Below are 22,995 nucleotides of genomic sequence, written 5' to 3' on the forward strand. Positions count from 1 at the left end.
TGTCCAGTCTTGCTGTCTTTCCTACATTTCAACTAGTAAATATAATGCATTTCTTTTACACAGCAGACATACTGTACATCAGCCTTCATCTGGAAGATCCATCCTGTGTCCAAGACTTACAAAGATTAATTTATAAATGTAGTTAACCCTTCAGTTTAACATGGATTTGTTACCTTTTAGAGAAGTCACTGACAAAATATGGGTTTTGATTTAAGTATCCAAGTATATGAGACATTACACCAGAAAATCAGACTTTCAGAGATCAGAAGGAAAAAGTTAGTGTAGTATAGCAAGAATTTCTAGAAAAGTTAACTTTAGATGAGAAGTAATTTTAAAAAAAGAGAGAAGTAATTGAGTGAGTTGGTAAAATTGTAACTTTTTCTAAGGCTACTAAATCCTTGACAAAGGGTTCTGTTAAAATTCAATAAAAATTTATACATATATGTATGTATTTAATGTTCAGTAAGTATTGACAGTGAAGAAAAAAATGAGTAGTATTTGCCTAATGTAGAAGACCATATTGCTATTCCCAAATATTTGTATATCAGTCTTTGTAAAAAGAATATGTCTGTCTTCCCTATTGAAGTTAGGCATGGCCAGGTGACTTGCTTTGGCCAACGAATTGAGCAAAAGTTACTTGTTATTGCAGCAATGACTTGGCCTATCCTGACTGAAGTATCCCAAATTACTTACTATCCAACCACTCCAGAGAGAGCCGATGCTACCATGTATTATCCTTGAAGACTTCTTTTATGATTTATACTCACATGCATGTTATATATATGTGTGTATGTTTATGTGTATACTACACCATATACAACATACACTGTTTTTTTAACCTTTTATACCCATGCTAGTGTTGTCATCATTCCAAATCATTAAATGCAGTTATGTATCGTTTATTCACATTTGAAAATTTACATACTCTTTGTATCATTAACATAAAAATTCCATGCTCATCTTTGATGCCATTTAAAATTCTGGATAGTGGGGAGAGGACAAGATGGCCTACTAGAAGCAGCGGTGATTGGAGGCTCCCATCAGAAAAACCGTAATAAGTGTGTGAATCCTTCACTGGCAGCCACGGTATCCAAGTTCTCTCATCAAAATTGACGTGAAGGTTTGTCAAAGATCAGATAGTTGTAGATGTGTGGTGTTATTTCTGAGGCCTCTATTCTGTTCCTAATGTAAATGACAGGTTGATGGTACAGCAAACCAACATGGCACATGTATACCTACGTAACAAACCTGCACATTGTGCACATGTACCCTAGAACTTAAAGTATAATAATAAAAAATAAATAAATAAAAGTCGCTGCTATTGTAAAAAAAAAAATTGACTAGAAGGCGGGCATTACCCACCGAGAGAAGGAAGAGCAGTGTGGTATGGTGGCCCATCTGAAAGCAACACGGGAAAGGGGAGCCCCCACTCCCCAGAGAAGGGAGACTGTGAGTGGTGTGCTACCCAGCTGGGGAAACTGTGCTTTTTCCACAGAACTGTGCAGCCCACCAATCGGAAGATCCCACTTGTGAACCCATGCCACCAGGGCCTAGCACCAAACTCTGAAACAAGCAGATTCTTACCGCCTCTCAGCTGGAATCTGCTTAAGCCTATCAGACTCCCATGGGGAGATGCGATCAGCATTGGCTGCAGCTGCCTGCTGTCTAAGCCATTTGAGCTCCTTGGGGGAGGGACAGCAGCCAGCACTGGGACTCACAACTGCCAAACATGCTAAGCTCCCTGGGCAAGGGAAGGGTGGCTGTCATTTCTATAGCTCCAGGCTTCCTCTGCTAGAGGCAGGGAGGCTGAACAGCTTGGTCCCAAGACTTGTCCTGACAGCCCAACCTACCACCTGTGGCAGTCTGTGGCCATAGTGCTTCTTCAGGCCCAGCCGTAACCCATCCTTCCTCAGTGGATGGGGCTTCCCTGCAGGATCTCCAGTAACTCCAGCCAGAGGCTCAGGAACACAATTCGGATCTCCCTGGACCTGAAACCCTAGGGGGAGGAGTGGCCACAGTCTCTGCGGACCAGCAGACTTAGCCTTTCCTCCTGGTAGTTCTGAGGAATCCAGGCAGCCCAGATGAGTGGGTTTCCCCACAGCAAAACATACCCTTCCACCAAGGGACAAAGTGCTTCCTTAAATAGTTCCTGCTCCCATGCCACCCAACTGGATGAGACCATCCAACGGGGGTAGTCAGACACCCTATACAGGAGTGGTCCTACTGGCATCAGTTTGGTGCCCCTCTAAGACAGAGGTCCCAGAAGAAGAAGCAGGCAACCAGCTTTGCTGCTCTGCAGCCTCCTTGAGTGACATCTCCAGGGACAGGAACGAATCAGATGAATAGGGCCTGAAGTGAACTCTAGCAAACTGTGGCAGCCCTACAGAAGAGGGATCTGACTACTGAAAGAAAAACAAGCAGAAAAGCAACAACAGCATCAACAACAACAACAAAAAGATCTCCACAAAAACCCCATTCAAGGTTCAGCAGCCTCGAAGACGAAAACTGGACAAACTCATGAAGATGAGAAAGAATCAATGAAAAAATGCTAAAAACCCAAAAGACTAGAGGGCCTCTTCTCCTCCAAATGATTGCAGTGTCTCTCCATCAAGGACAAAGAACTGGGCGGGGGAGCGAATGGATGAATTGACAGAAGTAGGCTTCAGAAGATGGGTAATATAAAACTACGGTGAACTAAAGGAGCATATTCTAACCTAATGCAAAGAATGCTAAGAACCTTGATAAAAGGTTAGAAGAATTGCTAACTAAAATAACCAGTTTAGGGAGGAACATAAACGACCTGATGGAGCTGAAAAACACCACACGAGAACTTCGTGAAGCATACAGAATATCAACAGCTGAATAGACCAAGCAGAAAGAAGAAAGGATATCAGAGTTTGAAGACCACTTTACTGAAATAAGACATGCAGACAAGAATAGAGAAAAAAAATGAAACAAGCCTCTAAGAAATATGAGTCTTCATAAAAAGACCAAACCTATAATTGATCGGAGTGCCAGAAGGAGATGGGGAGAATGGAAATAAGCAGGAAAACACACTTCAGGATATTATGCAGAAGAACTTCCCCAACCTAGCAAGACAGGCCAGCATACAAATCCAGGAAATACAGAGAACACCACTAAGATACTCCACGAGAAGATTAACCCCAAGACACATAATCATCAGATTCTTCAAGGTAGAAATGAAGTAAAAATTGTTAAGGGCAGCCAGGGAGAAAGGCCAGGTCACCTACAAAGGGAAGCCCCTAAGACTTACAGTGGAACTCTCAGCAGAAACTCTACCAGCCAGAAGAGATTGGAGGCCAATGTTCAATATTCTTAAATGAAAGAATTTCCAGCCCACAATTTCATGTCCAGCCAGACTAAGCTTCGTAAGCAAAGAAGAAATAAAATCCTTTCCAGACAAGCAAATGCTGAGGGATTTTGTTACCACCACGCGTGCCCTGCAAGAGCTCTTAAAAGAAGCACTAAATATGGAAAGGAAAAACCGGTACCAGCCAGTGCAAAAATACACCAAAATATAAAGACCAATGACACTACGAAGAAACTCCATCAACGAATGTGCAAAATAACCAAATAGCAGCATGATGACAGGATAAATTCACATATACCAATACTAACCTTAAATGTAAGTGGGCTAAATGCCTCCATTAAAAGACACAGACCGGCAAATTGGATAAGGAATCAAGATCCATCAGTGTGCTGTATTTAGGAGACCCATCTCATGTGCAAAGACACACATAGACTCAAAATAAAGGGATGGAGGAAATTTACCAAGCAAATGGAAAGCAAAAAAAAAAAAAAAAAAAAAAAAGCAGGGATTGGAATCCTAGTCTCTGACAGAACAGACTTTAAACCAACAAAGATTAAAAAAGACAAAGAAGAGCATTACACAATGGTAAAGGGAACAATTCAAAAAGAACAGCTAACTATATTCTAAATATGTATGTACCCAATACAGGAGCACCCAGATTCATAAAACAAGTTCTTAGAGACCTATGAGGAGACTTACACTTCCACAAAATAGTAGTGGGAAACTTTAACACCCATTGTCAATATGAGACAGATCAACAAGACAGAAAATTAACAAGGATATTCAGGACTTGAACTTAGCTCTGGATCAAGCAGATCTAATAGATATCTACAGAACTCTCTACCCCAAATCAACAGAATGTATATTCTTCGGAGTGCCACATGGCACTTACTCTAGAATCAACCAAATTAATTGGAAGTAAATCACTCCCCAGCAAATGCAAAAGGACTGAAATCATAACAGTCTCTCAGACAACAATGCAATCAAATTAGAACTCAGGATTAAGAAACTCACTGAAAACCACACAATTTCCTGGAAATTGAACAACCTGCTGCTGAATGACTCCTGGGTAAATAATGAAATTAAGGCAGAAATAAAGAAGTTCCTTGAAACCAGTGAGAACAAAGAAACAATGTACCAGAATCTCTGGGACACAGCTAAACCAGTCTTGAGAGGGAAGTTTATAGCACTGAATGCTTGCATCAGAAAGCTAGAAAAATTTCAAATTGACACCCTAACATCACAATTAAAAGAGCTAGAGAGGCAATAGCAGACGAATCCAAAAGCTAGCAGAAGACAGGAAATAACTAAGATCAGAGAAGAATTGAAGGAGATAGAGACACATAAAAAAAAAACACCTCCAAAAAATAAATGAATCCAGGAACTGGTGTTTTGAAAAAATTAACAAAATAGACAGACTCCTAGCTAGACTAATAAAGAAGAAGAGGGAGAAGAATCAAATAGGCACAATAAAAAATGTTAAAGGGGATATCGCCACTGACCCCACAGAAATACAGACTACCATCAGAGAATACTATAAACACCTCTACGCAAATAAACTTAGAAAATCTAGAAGAAATGGATAAATCCCTGGACACATATACCCTACCAAGACTAAACCAGGAAGAAGTCTAATCCCTGAGTAGACCAATAACAAGTTCTGAAATTGAGGCAGTAAACAAACAAACAAAAGCCCTGGACCAGATGGATTCACAGCTGAATTCTACCAGAAATACAAAGAGGAGCTGGTATCATTCCTTTTGAAACTATTCCAAACAATTGAAAAAGAGGGGCCCCTTCCTAACTCATTTTATGAAGCCAGCATCATCCTCATAACAAAACTGGGAAGACAAACAACAAACACAGAAAACTTCAGGCCAATATCCCTGATGAACGTCAGTGCAAAAATCCTCAATAAATTACTGGCAAACTGAATCCAGCAGCACATCAAAAATCTTATCCACCACGATCAAGTTGGCTTCATCCCTGGGATGCAAGGCTGGCTTAACATATGCAAATCAATAAATGTAATCCATCACATAATCAGAACCAGTGACAAAAAACACATGATTATCTCAATAGATGCAGAAAAGGCCTTTGATGAAATTCAATGTTCTTTCAAGTTAAAACTCTCAATAGACTAGATATTGATAGAACATATCTCAAAATAGTGAGAGCTATTTATGACAAACCCACAGCCAATATCATATTGAATGGGCAAAAGCTGGAAGCATTCCCTTTGAAAATTGGTACAAGGCAAGGATGCCCTGTCTCACCACTCCTATTCAACATAGTGTTGGAAGTTCTGGCCAGGGCAATCAGGCAAGAGAAAGAAATAAAGGGTATTCAAAGAGAGAGGAAGTCAAGTTGTCTCTGTTTGCAGATGACATGATTTTGTATTTAGAAAACCCAATCATCTGAGCCCAAAAACTTCTTGAACTGAAAGGCAACTTCAGCAAAGTCTCAGGATACAAAATCAATGTCCAAAAATCACAAGCACTCCTTTATGGTAACAGTAGGCAAGCAGACAGCCAAATCATGAATGAACACTCATTCACAATTGCTAGAAAGAGAATAAAATACCTAGGAATAGAGCTAACAAGGGATTTGAAGGACTTCTTCAAGGGGAACTACAAACCACTGCTCAAGGAAATAAGAAAGGGCACAAACAAATGGAAAAACATTCCATGCATAAGGATAGGAAGAGTCAATATCATGAAAATGGCCATACTGTCCAAAGTAATTTATAGATTCAATGGTATCCCCATCAATCTACCACTGACATTCTTCACAGTATTAGAATAAAACCATTTTAAATTTCATATGGAATCAAAGAACACCCGTTTAGCCAGGACAATCTTAAGCAAAAAGAACAAAGCTGGAGGCATCACGCTACCTGACTTCAAACTATGCTACAGGGCTACAGTGATCAAAACAGCATGGTTCAGGTACCAAAACAGACGTATAGATCAATGGAGCAGGACATAGATCTCAGAAATATCACCACACATCTGCAACTATCTGATCTTTGACAAACCTGACAAAAACAGGCATTGGGGAAAGGATCTCCTATTCAGTAAATGGTGCTGGAAAAACTGGCTAGCCATATGTGGAAAACTGAAACTGGAACCCTTCCTTAGTGCCTTATACAAAATTTAGTGCAAGATGGCTTAAAGGCTTAAATGTAAAACCCAAAATCATAAAAACCCTAGAGGAAAACCTAGGCTGTACTATCCAGTACATAGGCATGGACAAAGATGTCATGACAAAAACGCCAAAAACAATTGCAACAAAAGCCAAAACTGACAAATGGGAGCTAATTAAACTTAAGAGCTTCTGCACAGCAAAAGAAAGTATCATCAGAGTGAACAGGCAACCTACAGAATAGGAGAAAATTTTTGCAAGCTACCCATCTGACAAAGGTCTAATATCCAGAATTTACAAGGAACATAAACACATTTACAGTAAAAAGACAACCCTCCCAAAAAAAGTGGGCAAAGGATATGAACACTTCTCAAAGAAGACATTTACACGGCCAACAAACATGAAAAAAATCTCAACATCACTGATCATCAGAGAAATGCAAATCAAAACCACAACGAGATACCATCTCATGCCAGTCAGAATGACAATTATTAAAAAGTCGGGAAACAATAGATGGTGGCGAGGCTGTGCAATAGGAATGCTTTTACTTGTTGGTGGGATTGTCAGGCTTTATGGAAGACAGTGTGGCGATTTCTCAGGGATCTAGAACCAGAAGTACCATTTGACTCAGCAATCCCATTACAGGGTATATACCTAAAGGATTATAAATCATTCTACTATGAAGACACATGTACGCATATGTTTATTGCAGCACTATTTACAATAGCAAAGACAGGGAAGCAACCCAAATGCCCATCAGTGATAGACTGGATAAAGAAAATGTGGCACATATACACCATGGAATGCTACGCAGCCATAAAAAGAAATGAGATCATGTCCTTTGCAGGGACATGGATGAAACTGGAAGCCATCATTCTCAGCAATCACAGGAACACAAAACCAAATACTGCATGTTCTCACTCATAAGTGGGAGTTGAACATTGAGAACACACAGAGAGGAACAAAACACACCAGGGCCTGTTGGGGTGGAGGGTGAGGAGAGGGAACTTAGAGGACGGGTCAATAGGTGCAGCAAACCACAATGGCATACATATACCTATGCAACAAACCTGCACATTCTGCACATATATCTCGTTTTTCTTTAGAAGAAATAAATAAAAATAATTTTTGGATAAATTTAAAATTCTTTAATTCCATCAATGATTATTTTAACAGATTTTATTAAGCTTTTGAATCTGGCTTTTTAATATTTAAAAACCACATGTTTTCTCTATGGGGGCACTGAGTTGGCTTGCTTAACACCAGCTTTTTTGTCATAATGTCAAGGGTTGAGCACAAGTATGTTGTCTTTTTTGCCAAATAGGGTTTCTACTGTGTTTTCCTTGATAAAAATCATTTCAAGAAACTTCATATCTTGATTATGGTAATTACATGCCAAGCCTACTAATTTGTTTTGAAGTAAATATTGAGAGATATTTTACCCAAAATTCTCAAGTATAATTTTCTCAAGTGATTTTTGGTAATTGATTCAAATTTGAGCACCAATAACTTCTTTTAACATTTTGCTAAGAGTGACTTTCAAATGATATTTTCAGCCCTCGCATCGGGAAAGCATTACCTGAATTCATCCCAAACAGACTAGATGGGATTTTGTTCTTTCCCTTGAAATATTTTTAAAGTAACCTTCTAATGGCAAATGGCACTAAGTCAAGAGAATGAAGGGATATTTTTAGCTCTGATTCACTGACTACCTAACAAGATTTTGGCATAAAAGCTTAAAACATATTATGAGGAGCAATGGTGTTGGTCTTTGCTGCTTGAAGTTTCAGGATTTTTATTCAAAACATCAGTGATGTTTGCCTTTAAATATATCAGGGTCCTGAGAAAGTTATTATTTTTGAAAGTTTGCAAGTGTCCAATGATTGAAAAAAAAGTTCTTTTTTCCAGAGTATCTTTAATTTCATACCCATGCACAGCAAGAGATTAAGTACATTTTCTTTATCCATGGATTGAGCAAAGCTAGTAGTAAAAAAAGAAGAAAAAGAGTGATGAGTTGATTGTTGGCTATTTTTTCATTTGACAGACAAGTCAGGAATTTGACATTTGCTCATAGGTACTGACAAATAGTTTGGAGTTTCTACCCATTTTAACTTTTGGCAGTACTCCAGATAGAAAAATTTGTGAGTTTTTCCCCTAGCTATATATGAGGGATTTTGTTTGTTTGTTTGCTGTTAAGAGAGCTACTTGGAACAAATTTTTTACAATTTTACGGATTCTTAACAGTATATTTTACTACTCTTCATTTTCTCATGGTTCAGAGCACAGTACTCTGTAGGTAACTTGAATTTTTAAAAATAATGTTGGTGTGATCCTTTTCTCGTTGAGTTTGAGAAACCTAATTACTTTGCCTCTTTATATACACTATATTGAAATAATTTAAAAATACAGTTTTACTTAAATCACGGAGATCTTACCTAAAGATGCTATGCTTCAGGCTAGCCATAAGAATAGCAATATAATTTGCCTCTTTCGTCATATGTAGTAAACAGATAGTTCATATACTTCATTGTTTACCATTACTTTCTCTGAAAGCATTGTTATTCTACATTGTGTATTAATATACATCTAGCCAGGAAGATTTAGATATACTCTATTCGTAACATAAATTTATTTTTCAAACTATTTCTCCCATTTGAGAGATTTTTAGTTTGTCTTGTCTTGGAGTCTAGCTTACAGCTTTTGCCCCATAAGTAATCAGATATTCATGACCACGTTTAAGAGTTCCCTGTATTTTGCATTGTAAAATCTTAATAACATTGCTTCTAATACATTCCTCTGAATTTTCTCTTGGAACAAGTCTCCCTAAAATTGTTACCACTGGGTCAAATTATATGAACAAAGTTATAAATGCTTCATTTTTAATTAAGAGAAAGATTATATATTGTCATGTATTTCATTGCCATTTTTCTTTTCCTTATAGTCATAAGTAAACTCCTAAATTGTGAATACTTTTTTATTCATCTTTATACATTTTGTAATACTTCACTTATTATAAGAGTTTGAAAATTATGATTTTTTCATTAGCATGCCAAAAAATGGGGTAATCAAATTAACAAATTGTTTAATATTTTATATTTGATTATGTGTTCCAGAATTACTGTTTTGAAAATTAAAAGTAGGCCGGGCGCAATGGCTCACACCTGTAATCTCAGCACTTTGGGAGGCCAAGGTGGGCGGATCATGAGGTCAGGAGATTGAGACCATCCTGGCCAGCATGGTGAACCCCCCTCTCTACTAAAAATACAAAAATTAGTTGGGTGTGGTGGCTTGTGCCTGTAGTGCCAGCTACTCGAGAGGCTGAGGCAGGAGAATCGCTTGAACCCGGAAGGCGGAGGTTGCAGTAAGCTGAGATGGCACCACTGCATTCCAACCTGGCAACAGAGCAAGACTCCATCTAAAAATAATAATAATAATAAAAGTAACAGGTACCTGAAGCTCATTACAATACGGTTCAGTTTTCTGAGTCACGCATTTAGTACCTTTTAGAACCTAGATTATTTTTTAAAAGACTCTATTATTCACCCCTGTAGTCAGCAAAAGTTATTTCAGGATGGCTGTTATTTGATTCCTCTGTCTTCCTTCCCTTTATCTGTTCTCTCTTCCGTTAGTTCTTTGTTTCTAACTCTGTTCATTCATGTTGCTTTCACCCTGTGATTTCGAGATCTTCCATATTCCTATCGGAGTGGCTCCAGAAAGTGTTTGAGAGTTAAGATATTCCTGAGTACTATTTCAGTTCCTTTTTTCTTTCTTTCTACCCTGACTTGGACTCCAGAATATTTTGTGTGGCCCACTTTGTCAGCCTGTTTTTTTTCTTCCTTTTTAAACAATTCTTGAGCATATTCAATGATCACAGCATTTCATTCTCATTCCTCTAAAAGATCAGCCTGGCTTCAAAATAGCATGAACATCCTTTTCAAGTGACTGTTTGACTCCATGAACATTTGTTATATGATTTAGGCTTGTGAATGGTTTGCCAGAGGGCATATAAATCATACTGCTTAACCCTTTCCTCTACTATTTGAAGAGAGCACATTTTACACATTCTTCTAATGCTGGAATAGCATATGGTTCTATAGAATGGTTTACTTCTAGCAAATTTTTCTTAATTTTTTGAAACATCCCAAAACTATACACTGAGTTTATTTAGTTTACAAAAAGAAAATCACTTATACTTAATAAGTTTTATGTGGTATTTATATATATATGGATATAGAAATATGTTTGGGTTTAAGAATTAACTCCTACAAGATTGAAACCACTTCAGACACTTGAACTATTAAAGCATGAATACCTGCATTCCTTTTATCAGAGAAGAATAGTTTGCAATAGTCTTACTGCCTGGATAGAGCTATATAATTTGTCTATCCCTGATGTCATTGCCAGAAGCCAAATAGTAAGTTTTTTGTTTTAATGGAAGGGATTTTTCAGGTTGCTGGTTTACATGATGGGAATGCATTTGGAAATGCTTCCTGTTCCAGTCACCAGCCCCAGGCTGCCCATACATTTTGGATTCAGAAATGACAGCTGAAATCATTTAGACAGAATTATGGGACATGTAAGACACGTACAGGTTTATTATGACCAAAAAGAAGAAAGAGAATACATGTTATGACTAAAAAGAAATGGCTAATTTAATTAGGCATAAACTATTGCACTGTGATTGCTATGAGAGGATTTTTATGTAGTATAAAATATTGTGTATGATAACTACTTTTACCCTCTTTAGGGAATATGTATGTGGTATACTGGCAGAATTTTAAATCTTTCCTAAATGGCTTAAAACCAGGTAAAAATAAAACATAAACAGGCATTGTAATGTGTCAAATAAGTCTATACAGGAACAGTGGAATACTTGAGAATAACATATCTGAGTGTTTGATGATGAAATAGTTTGCAGACCATGTTGTCTCTATCATCATACCATGTCTTATGATGCAACTTGAGGCATAATAATCTAGTTGTAATTATAATCTTGTCTTCAGAGTAGAGAGACAGCACTTTTTTACTGGTTCATGAATGGCTTGTTTTTGTTGTTAAAGATGATATGGAATTTTAATATAGCATTAAACCTGAATAACATTTAATAAAATGCTTGCAATGTTTTGTTTGTTAATCACTGTTTTGAAAACGGACTCCTCTAGGCCAGGCATGATGGCCCAAGCCTGTCATCCTAGTGCTTTGGAAGGCCAGGGTGGAAGGATCACCTAAGACCAAGAGTTCGAGACTAGCCCAGACAACATAGTGAGAGTCCGTTTCTGTAAAAATTAAGAAAATTAGTCAGATGTAGTGGCACATGCCTGTAGTCCTAGCTACTTGGGAGGCTAAAGAGGGAGGATCCCTTGAGTCTAGGACTTTGAAGTTATGGTGAGCTATGATCACACCACTACACTCCAGCCTGGGTGACAGAGAGAGACCCTGTCTCAATAGATAGGTAGGTAGATAGGTAGGTAGGTAGGTAGGTAGATAGAGCCCCTTTGATATATAATGTACAGTGGGTACAGACTTCCTCTGTTAAACACCCTGAATGCCTGTGATTTCGTTTTAAAGGATAAGTTGGTTGAACTTTCCTTTCCCTTTTTTCTCATTAATGAATGATTCTCATGTATTGGAACTCACATTATAATTTTATTAGTTATAATTTGGAAGTGAAGTAGATAAGTACTGTAAAGCATAACAGGGAAAAGTGCAATTTCAAAGTCAGTTTAATCTTGTGGACTGCATATACGAGCAGTTTGAACCTAACTGCTCAGTAATTTGATGTTTTAATTCTTATAGCAATGTAGGCTGAATAAAACAGAGGTTATACCTAGAGGAAAATGGCATTGATTGCTATAGAAGAAAGGAGGGTTCAGCTTCTGTAAGTTTTCTTCAGTTGCCTCTAGCAGTAACAATTTCCCAGTAAATTACATGACTGTAATAAGGTGCAGGTGAAGTAGATTAAAAACTATTACGAAAGGATAGTGAGTTATTTCAAAGTTCAGAACCACCCTTAAGTGTGGTTGTAGTGAAATGTGTGTGGTGTGTGCACTGTGTCTCAGACATGGGACACTGGTAATGAAGATGACATTGGCCAGTGGGAAAATAAGCATCAAGGCATCCACCCTTACTTCCTTGGCCACACTAATAATTACTGTCATTGCCATAAATTTTGGGACCACATGGGGTACCACAGAAAAGTAGAAATTATTGCCCTTTTTCTTCAGAAAATAGTGGACTTCTGATATTTCCTCTTACCATTGAAAGGGTGGCTTAGAGTTTTTAATAATGGGTTCATTCACCTGGAAGAGGTTGGAGTGTCTATAATCAGATGGCATGTATACCCAAGGGAGCTTCTTAAACAAGCAGAGATCAATCAGGGAATTTTTATGCTTCCCTTTTGCACCGTATTGACTAGTTTGTAACATATCCCATTTTTAAAACAATGTATTCACTTAAAGTTTTCATCAATTTCAAAACAAAATATAACAAATTTGGTGTTTACACATAAACTATGCCTACCTATTTAAGATTAAATTCAGAATTATTTTTTGTAGTCTTTCTGTATACTTATGCCAGTGAAACTATTTTCATTTGTGTGTATGTTATAAAATCTATACAAAGCTTGAATATATTGACTGTCCTTTCACTGTCAAATAGAAAATTAAATGAAACAGAAGTTAAGGATATAGAGTCTGTGTTTAATGTAACTTTCAAGAGAGGATTTCTGTTGGTCATCTCCATGGAACGGCTTCCTTATTTTTAGCCTAGATGCAAAAACTAGGGCTATGCTATTTTCAATGTCACATTTTGGCAGTGCTCCTGAAGAACATCGAAATTAGCTTACAAATATTGTGTACACCAGGCTTGACATTGTAGGAGAATGGAAACAAATACATGTGTTCAGGAAGGGGCTTTATTTGGATTTTTGCTTGAAGGGAAAGGTCTAGTTTGAAAGCCAATGCTAATGCAAAAGCAGAATTTCTCTGAGGAACTTTCTATCTCATGAATAGGAGGTCTGATCATTTGAAGAGTCAACAATTGGAAAACCTCACTTCATGAATAATGTTAGGTAAAGAGAAACATAAGCACTTACTGAAAGAGGAAGCCTATTAACAGTTCTCCTATACTTGTTTCTGCCCTGGAAATGGCAAAATTTCATGTCCAAGAGGTGGTCTGAGTTTCAGATAGCTTTCTTACCAGTGGCTTTAGATGGAGGGATATTGCTTCTTTCCCTTGACCCAAGGTCAGATTCAAAACAGGGTAAGGGATGGAGAGAGGAAAATATGCAAAGGTGAGTGTTGTTTTCTAGTTTGTTTTTTACCTTTTCTTTGATCTGGCCTCTCTGTCCTCCTCTTTTAAAAGGGGCAGTTCTCCACTCACACCTGTTTTAAAATGGACATTATATACGTAATTAATCTTTCTAGTTTTCTTCTGTGTCTTTCCTTTTGAGCCTCATGGCTGTTGTTGCACCACATGACTAAGATGAGTCAGTATAGTTCTCAGATCTGCATGTGACTGAAGTTAACTGAGACTCAATTGTGAAAATGCCTGTGAGTAAAATGTCTTTTCAATTTTCTGTGGTCTTTCCATGTTCTGTCTTTTCACAAGGGGTTATTTTTCTCTTGCTTTTTATATTGATCCAGCCACAGAGAAATCAAATCAATATGGGAAACCCACAGTCTAAACCTCATAAACTCTTTTACAGAAAACATTTCACCTCAAGAGGGTTATGATTTCAGATACCCTCCTCGGATTCCTTCCCCTGGAGTTAGTCCTGCACCTATGTAAATAACCAGATAAATGCTACCTGATGGGTTATTCAACAGCAGGAAAAGAGGATACTGGTTTTTTTTTTTGTTGTTGTTGTTGTTCTCGCTCTGTCACCCAGGCTGGGGTGCAGTGGCACGATCTTGGCTCACTGCAACCTCTGCCTTCTGGGTTCAAGCAGTTCTCCTGCCTCTGCCTCCCGATTAGCTGGGACTACAGGCGTGCACCACCACACCCGGCTGATTTTATATATTTTTAATAGAGATAGGTTTTCACTGTGTTAGCCAGGATGATCTCTATCTCCTGACCTCGTGATCTGCCTGCCTCGGCCTCCCAGAGGATACTGATTTTGAAAGGAATATATGCTAGTGTGGGGCTTGAGTCTTCAGAGCCTCTTTCTGTGCTCACTCTGTCTTCTGCTTGGTTTCTAAGTCAAGCCACACTTGATAGCTTCCTTTAAAACCACCGACTTCATGGAAGGCATTCAGGTGTAACCTTGTCAGACACAAGTATATCTGGTAGCATTATCCTAAGGCATAGCAATGGTGATGGAGTAAAGGGGAAAGTGTGGGAAGAAGAGGTGAGGCATAATATAGTGAAGGAAAGAGGAGATGTTAGCCCATAGCCATGGTAGGGATTGGAGGGAAGCAATCTTTTGGATATGCGTAGTTACCAGGGGTCTAGTCTATAGGTGGTCCTCTTGGTATTAGAATAAGAAATAGCCAGAGATCAAGCCAGATGCATCTGAGCTTATTAGTATGTCATCACAGGAGAGTGAGCTGTTGGTCATATGCCATAGTGATGTTCTGTTCAGAACTTTATACCCAGCAGTGCCTTTTGGCATCATTCTTAAGTGTAGTTCTGTATTTCTGGATAAGTGCAAATCATAAGGGTCACATAATCCAATGAGTAAAACTAAGGAAAGAACGTATAAAGAAAAAAGATAAGTATAATATAATGAAATTTGTAATTCAGGCACATGTAATGCAGTCCTAGGCACAATACTATGTATTTAAAAAGAGAGAGGGAAAACAAACTGTTTTTAGTTTAGGTAAAATAGAAATTTGTGAAACATCAATGTTAAGGTGGAAAATGTGATGTTGTACTACCTCTTGTTCCCTCTTCTATATGAGATTCTCCATATTCTTGCCTCTAATCACTCAGAGCACTCTGAGGTTAGTGATATAATGCTGGATGTAGTTTCAGTGATTATATATAGAGAGTGGTGGCATGGGAATGGGAATGTCTGGGCATGCACATAGGAAGCACACATATGTAAAGATTAAATGCAACTCCTAGAAGTTCCTAGGGAACTTTTGACTATATGTATCATTCCTGTTTTTATTTCAATCTCTTCCAACAATTCTTCCCTACTTCCCTACCTCTAAACACGCTACAGAAAATCACCGTCATCATCATCATCATGAATCATCATCACCTATAGTATCCACAGTATGCTGGACAATGTTCTGAAACTGTTATGGATGTTTACCAGTTAATTTTCACAATAACCATGTGAGGTTAATATGAAAATTGAACTAGGATTGTCTTCATGACAGAGGTTATGTGACCTGCTCAAAGTTATGTAATACTGATTTACAGAGGTTATGTGACCTGCTCAAAGTTATGTAATACTGATTTACAGAGGTTATGTCACCTGCTCAAGGTTACACAGCTGAGGAAGCCGTGTGTGTATAGATGATGTGTGCTCATACACATACTACGTTTTCGTGCCCTACATCTAAAAAAAACCTAAAATTTTAAAGGTTTAGAAAAGTCTTTTAAGTTTTCCCAGATCTCATTTCTAGAGATGATCTTTTTCCTGCAATTCTTGATGCTAATGTCATTGGACTTGGAGGATCAGGAATTTTTTTCTCCAGTCCTAATGTATTTCCTTCCTCATAGTTTTGTTGTTTCATTTTAAACAAGAAGCTTGAATACTTTATTCTTAGAAAAGTTTAAGATAATTCACAAGCATATAATATTCACTGAATGCTAGCTGTGTGAGTGTAGAGTTCATCTTATTTATGCAAGGTTGTCATTCTATAAATACATGCCATATATATAACACCATAAATGTTCTTTTGTACCCACCACTATTCCACTTCTTTAATTTGTTAATTTTAGAGGATCACATTAACATATGTTTTTATATTGAACTATTTCTCATTTCTAAGATTAGCCTTGTTTGGTCTTGATGTGTTAGTTTTTTAATGCCATATTGAATTTTAGCACCTACTGTTATTATTTTTAGAATATATACATCTGTGACTGTGATCATAGAGAGATTGTTTTAGTTCCCTCCATCCCTTTCTTGTGCTTGCCTAGTTTGACAATGTGTTTTAAAGAAGGAGTAGGAAGCATTCTTATCTTTTTCTGTACTCTGGAATAACTTGTATATGTTATTTGAAGATTCGGAGCATTTTTTATTAAAACAGTCTGAATTCAGTACCTTTTTAGTTATAGCCCTTCTTATGTCTTACAAATTTTGTAACTTATGTTTTATTTAGAAAAACATTTTTTTTCTAGATATCAAGTGTACTGGTTTAAAGATGTACAGTGCTGTATTTTAAAATCTTCACAATTTTAGTTGTCACTTTTCCCATTCTTTCTTTTCTTTTCTTTTCTTTTGAGACAGAGTCTTGCTCTGTCTCCCAGGCTGGAGTGTAGTGGCTTGATCTTGACTCACTGCAACCTCCGTCTCTCATGTTCAAGCGATTCTCCTGCCTCAGCCTCCCGAGTAGCTGGGATTGCATGCACTTGCCATTGCACTTGGCTAATTTTTTTTTTTTTTTTTTGAGATTTTTAGTAGAGATGGGGTTTTGCCATATTGCTCAGGCTGGTCTTGAACTTCTGACCTCAAGTGATCCGCCTGCCTCAGCCTCCCAAAGTGCTGGGATTACAGACATAAGCCACCATGCCCACCCTCGTTTTTCTCATTCTTAATGTTGATTATGTCTTGGCAAACTCCTCACTTAATAAAAAAAATCAGACTTGCCAAAGGTTGGTTTGTTTTATTAGGCTTTTCATAGAAGTGGGTTTTTGTTTAATTGTTCAAACTTATTGTTTTCTAGTTTTTCTATTTAATGTCTGCTATTAACTGCATTGATCCCTTCTCTCTCTTTTTTTTCTTGTCTCTTTTGTTTTCTCTAGCTTTACTTTATTGGTTGTTTTATTCATTTTTAGTCATTTTTATGTTAAAATAAATACATTTAAAGGTCTAAATTTGCTTGTTGATGCTCTGACCAAATTTAATTGCTTTGAAATGTAGTATATTTATTATCATTCATTTTTTACTGATTTAAGTATTTTTAGACTTCTTTAACTTTTTGTACATTTTTAGGAAAATAGATTTTTCTCTTTATTCTTCCCTTTCTCATTCTCTCTCTTCAACTGATTTTCTTTCTTCCTTATTTTCCTCCTGCTGCCATTGAACTTAAAACACCATTGATTGGAAGAAACCTTATTGATATACTACTAAAAAAGAAAAAATGCACTGAATTAAACTATGATTGAATGCCTTCTTATTCCGAATTTTTATTTTATGCTTATTGAAAGAGCTAGAGAAGTTTTAATTCTGGCATTAAAAAAAAATCTTACCTGAAAATTTCAATAAATGGTTTCTAGGTAACAATTAGGGCTCACCCTTCACTGTTTCTTCTTCAGATCGTCCTTAAGTTGTTTGTTGGTGACTCATGCCATTGAGTAAACTCTGCAAATTGAGCAAAATAAAAAGTTTGCTGAGACACAGGCAATAACAACTATATTGCATTCATTGCTTGGGTAATCATAAATGAATGCTGTTGTTCCAATATCAAAGATGAAAAGAATTGTATGTCTTAGAGTTGATGAAATATAAGATACTCTGATGTTAATTTTATTCAGTTTTGAGGAAAGGATGTAATATGATTTCAGCTTTCTGGAAGTTTTTGAGATTTTCTCTTTGTCTCATACATTGTCAGTTTTTGTGAGTAGGCCATTTGTGTTTAAAAAGCATGTGTAGCATGAGTTTATTGGGCATGCTATTTAATTATGTTATATCCTTTATAGCTTTACTTTTTTGGCCAATTCCATTTGTTAATTTTTGAAAGGAGTAAGCAAAACCCTTCAAGATTTTGTGAAATTTTCCGTTTCTTCTTTGATGTTTGTCAATTTTTGCTTTTAATAATGTATCCTATTGTTAGGTGTGCAGATGTTGAATACATGTTTCTTGAATTATGTTAAACGTGATTTTACATTGATATATCTGATTCCTTTTTATTGATATTTGCAATATAAATAACAAAATATCAAAAGTATAAATAAACATTTATTTTCAGACTTTCTGGATTTTTGGTATTTATTGTTCTTAGTTTGTGTTTGGGAAGCAGTATGAATTTGATTTTATTTGTTTTAAAAACTGAGATTTTACATTTTTAATAAGCATTTCAACACATCATGGACATGTGATTATTGATATGGTTGGATGTACTTTTCTTTTACCATTTTGTTTCTTGTGTGTGAAGCATTGAACAGATTAGATACACTTCTTGCCCTCCTGGATCTTATAGTATAATGAGCATTATTTTAAAAGAATACCTTATTTTTATCTATTATAAGTAAAAAGTACTTATCATATACTGGCTTCAAAAACAAATGTTCTCTCGTTCTTTGTCGTTCTCTGAGGATGGTGTTATCCTTATTTAAGGATGGGGAAGTTAATAATATGAAGTTACAAAATGGCAGTTTGGGGTCCAGAGTCATTCCTCATTTCACTAAATGCATGAAATAAAACTTTTATATAGTTACTCAGGAAAAACTCCATTGAACCTATTTTAATCATATTTTAGGTTTGTTTTTAGTGTTCTATCCTATATGTAAAAGTATTCCCATCTGTACTTAGTTCCTTTTTCTCTTTGTCTGACATTTTGCCTGGACCAAAGAGAGAATAATTTCCAGACTAATCATAGTTTCTACCCTCATGGAGTTTCACTTTGATTTAGAAGCTAAATCAAAGCTTGGGTTGCCCAAGATAAAGGCAGTTTTGTCTCAGAACATATCTAAGAGCATTTTCTCTGACCCATTTTCTTTGCCTTTGCCCTTCAGTTGGCTAACTTCTTTCATTCTCTATTCATGTCTTACTTAGAAGTAACTTCTTCCAGAGACCTTTCTGAAATCTCTAGACCTCATTAGGTTTCCCCTGCTGTGCCCTTGAACATCATCCAGCACTATTCTTAAAATACTACACAGCAGACTTTACTGTAATCAGTGGCATGTCTGGTTTTTTCCATTTGCATCTGTTTCATTTACTCCTGTGTTCTTAGTGACTAGTGTTGTGCCTGGAACATACGGGCTCAAAAAGTACATGATGAATGATGAAGGCTAATTTCTGCTTTGTATCCTCAGCAATTATAACCTAGCATGCAATGAAAGCTTAATAACAGAACCTGAACTGTTGTTATAAATGACTACAGCAAGGTTCTTGAATGTATTATAAAACTTGTACTTCCTCAATAATTCAGGCCTGATATTGGGGCACAAATGCTCATGTTCATTGGCTTTTACTGAATGATTAAATGTTTCAGTTTTATAAATCTTATAGTACACTCCAATAAAAGAATACAAATGTGAATAGTAACTACATGCTTTTAAAAAATTATATATAGTTTATGATATAAGCAGAAAAAGCATTAAGAAGAAGATATTTACTTGTGGACAAATCGAGCTTGCATATTTAAAAGAATAACAGCATGAGATGTTGAATATTTGTTTAAACATATCTGGATATATTTATCTTAATTTTTAATTTTGAAGATGTTTCTGTTAATTTATGAAGCATATTTGCTCAAATATATTCAGGAGTTCTAGAAACCTGAAAATTACTTTTTCTGAATATGGACATAAAGATAAGTCCAGTGATTAATTTTACTAGTAGAATATATTTGTGGTATTTTTATCTCATATAAAATAAATATTTTTTATTTGCATTTGCACTTGGAAAATATGGGATAATTGACATTATAATTGCATTGGTTAAATATGTGTGGTTTTCTAAGTTAAAGTATAAGGATATATTCAATGAAAAGGAAATGAGACACTTAAATTATGGACATGTATTCTTTTTAATATATAGAAATATTTAACATAAAACAGAGCCGAGAGGGAAAAATAATGATTCAATTGTGTTTAAAATTAGGGGGTGGGGAGGCATGCCACTACATACACTGAAAAATCCACCCACTTGTCTTTTATTTGCTCTGTTCAGAAGGTAATGGTGACTTTGAAGTAGGAAAATATTGATTTATTATGTTATAGCCAGAGGGTTATTAATACATTTTTCCTTTTCTTTTCTAGCACACTGATTTATGTCAGTACATGGACAAGCACCCTGGGGGGCTGCATCCAGATAATGTGAAGGTAGGAAAAGATCTTTTTAAGCCAAAGGTTAGCATTCATGATGTGTATTTTTTGAACTGAAGTCTAGCATCTCTACCATAATATATTTAAATTTTTTAAATTTTTTGTGTAAAGAGAAGGGATATTGAGGTGAACCAGTCATTGCTTCAGTTGAGTTGCTGGAAACCATGTTTTAACATTAAATATTTTTACTGGGGTATTAATATTTAGATCTCATCTTATATTTTCTTGCTGGAGAAACATTTGCTAATAATGAGTGAAAACCACTGGAATCCTACTTTTTAACACTTCACAGTAGAGGGGAGTCTCAGCTGTAGCTTGGAACCCATACTGATGTACCAGTTGGTTTCAACATAAAGCATCATTATGATCCAAAACAATGTTATGGTGGGTTCACAGTGCATGTCTTTTTATTTCTATGTACAAGCATATTCTACTTTCTGCTACTCTTTTTCCTTTCTTTTAGTAGAAATATTACTACTGACTATCAAAAGAACTACGATTTCCTAAAATTTGACCTCACAATCATCTTGGGAAATTATTCCAAAATTTCAAGCTTCTTCGTATATGCAATAGAATTAGAAGAGATCAAAGTTATATCTGATATGGCTTAATTATGAACTTACATTGTGTAACTCAAATGACTTCATTTCATAATCCTGAGAACCAATTGAGTATTACAGATGTATTTGAAGTAAACTTATTCATCTCCATTTCTTCCCATTTGTTATAAGAAACCCTATTAGTGATAAACTAAGAGGTCTTCACTTTATTCCATAGTCGAATCACCTGGGAAACTTTCTATGTATATGTATAAATGTGACAAGTTAATAGGGGCTTTTATAGTGGCCAGTTACACTGTATAATTTTAAAATGTAGGAACTTATAGGAAATCTGTCAAAACATTGTTAAATAAATAATGGAATCAATATAGAAATTATAGTCTGTTGATTTTTTCATATGTCTTCTTTTTGTGTTTTATTAGATTGCCTTTCCTTAAAGTTTTTTGACTGTTCATTTTTCTTAAAAATGTGTAACCATTAACATATAGTTTATTAGTAGTTAGATTAGGTTAGAAAATTTAATGGATGAAAATACGTGTTTTATTAATCTTGTCTATGTTCAATTCCAACTCTAAATATTAGTATTATAACATGAACATAATTTTTTTAACATTAAAATCTCAAATTCTCTCATTTATACATTCGCATGTTCTCTTCTTAGGGTTTATTGGCTTTGAAATCAATAGTACAACACATCTTCATTCTTGTTTCCCACTCTATCCCTGAGAATGTGTTGATCACCCAGCTAGTGAGACCACTGGCCCCGGGGAGCTCAGAAGTCTACCAGCCACAGTGGAAATGAGCAGATCCTCTGAGCTAACTTTGACTTCCTGACTTTCACATTCAGTGATACAATTGAGATTAAATAACTGATTGAATCTTTCCCACAGTCACGACATCACTGGGCTTTTATTATCCCTGTTTAGTTTCTCACCAATCATCTATGTGTCATTAGTTATCAGCAACTGTTGGTGGAAAATTTTGTTGATGAAAAAAAGAAAACCTCTTTCCACAAAGCATTGCTGTGTTCTCTGTCCTCAGGCCACTGACATTGATGAATTTTGTCCCATTTTTACTATACGTTCTGCTTCTTCCATTACATTTTATTTTCCCTTATCTCCTAATGGTCATGGAGAGATGGGTCTCAAGGTTACTGTTTCTCAGTAACTGGGCTGTACCTCTAGAAACTGTCTCACCAGCTCTTATTCAAGCTTTGTGTGCTTTTCTTTCATCACATGGTCATTCATCATACTTCAAATACTTACTGTTTGCTCCTCATTCCGAGTCCAGGTTGCACCATGGTGATAAACAAGGTTTAACACTGCAGGACTTGGTGCCTCCTAGGACATGGTGAGAAACTTAATGATGAGTGAAATGTGTAGTCAGTGTAGAAATAATGTCACAGAAATTATATGTGACACTTACAGTGAGCCTGGGTATTTATATACAGCAGGAACTTTTCCTACTTGGAAGTTGTTTAACATGGTCACCGATAGATGACTTACTACATTTTTGTTTCTAAAAAAAATGTGATGTGATTTACCTCTTCTTCTTTTTTAAAATACCTTAAAAGCAGCAAAATGTATTCATCTATGGGGATTCCTTTCCTCATAACTAGTGAAATCTTTGATTTGTTGAGGATCTTCTGAAATGTCCTGGACAGTCTCAGTTCTTGGCATATTTGTGGATACAAGAAACCTCAGTAATAAACTAAGAGGTCTTCACTTTATTCCACAGTAGAGTCACCTGGCAAGCTTTATATGTATATATATATATATACACACACACATATAT

At 36.2% G+C, this 22,995-nt stretch overlaps 1 protein-coding gene across 17 annotated transcripts in view; it reads left to right on the forward strand.

Annotated features, from left to right (window-relative positions):
* The window catches only part of CDK14 (cyclin dependent kinase 14), a 640,904-nt gene that overhangs the window by 313,350 nt on the left and 304,559 nt on the right, over positions 1-22,995 (forward strand). For all 17 annotated transcript variants that reach the window (XM_016957727.3, XM_054655946.1, XM_016957722.4 and 14 more), the window contains one exon: positions 20,576-20,638. In XM_016957727.3, coding sequence (XP_016813216.1) covers positions 20,576-20,638 — 63 coding nt within the window. The remainder of the gene's footprint in view (positions 1-20,575; positions 20,639-22,995) is intronic.

Source organism: Pan troglodytes, chromosome 6 (genome assembly GCF_028858775.2).
Source record: "Pan troglodytes isolate AG18354 chromosome 6, NHGRI_mPanTro3-v2.0_pri, whole genome shotgun sequence".
NCBI lineage: Eukaryota > Metazoa > Chordata > Mammalia > Primates > Hominidae > Pan > Pan troglodytes.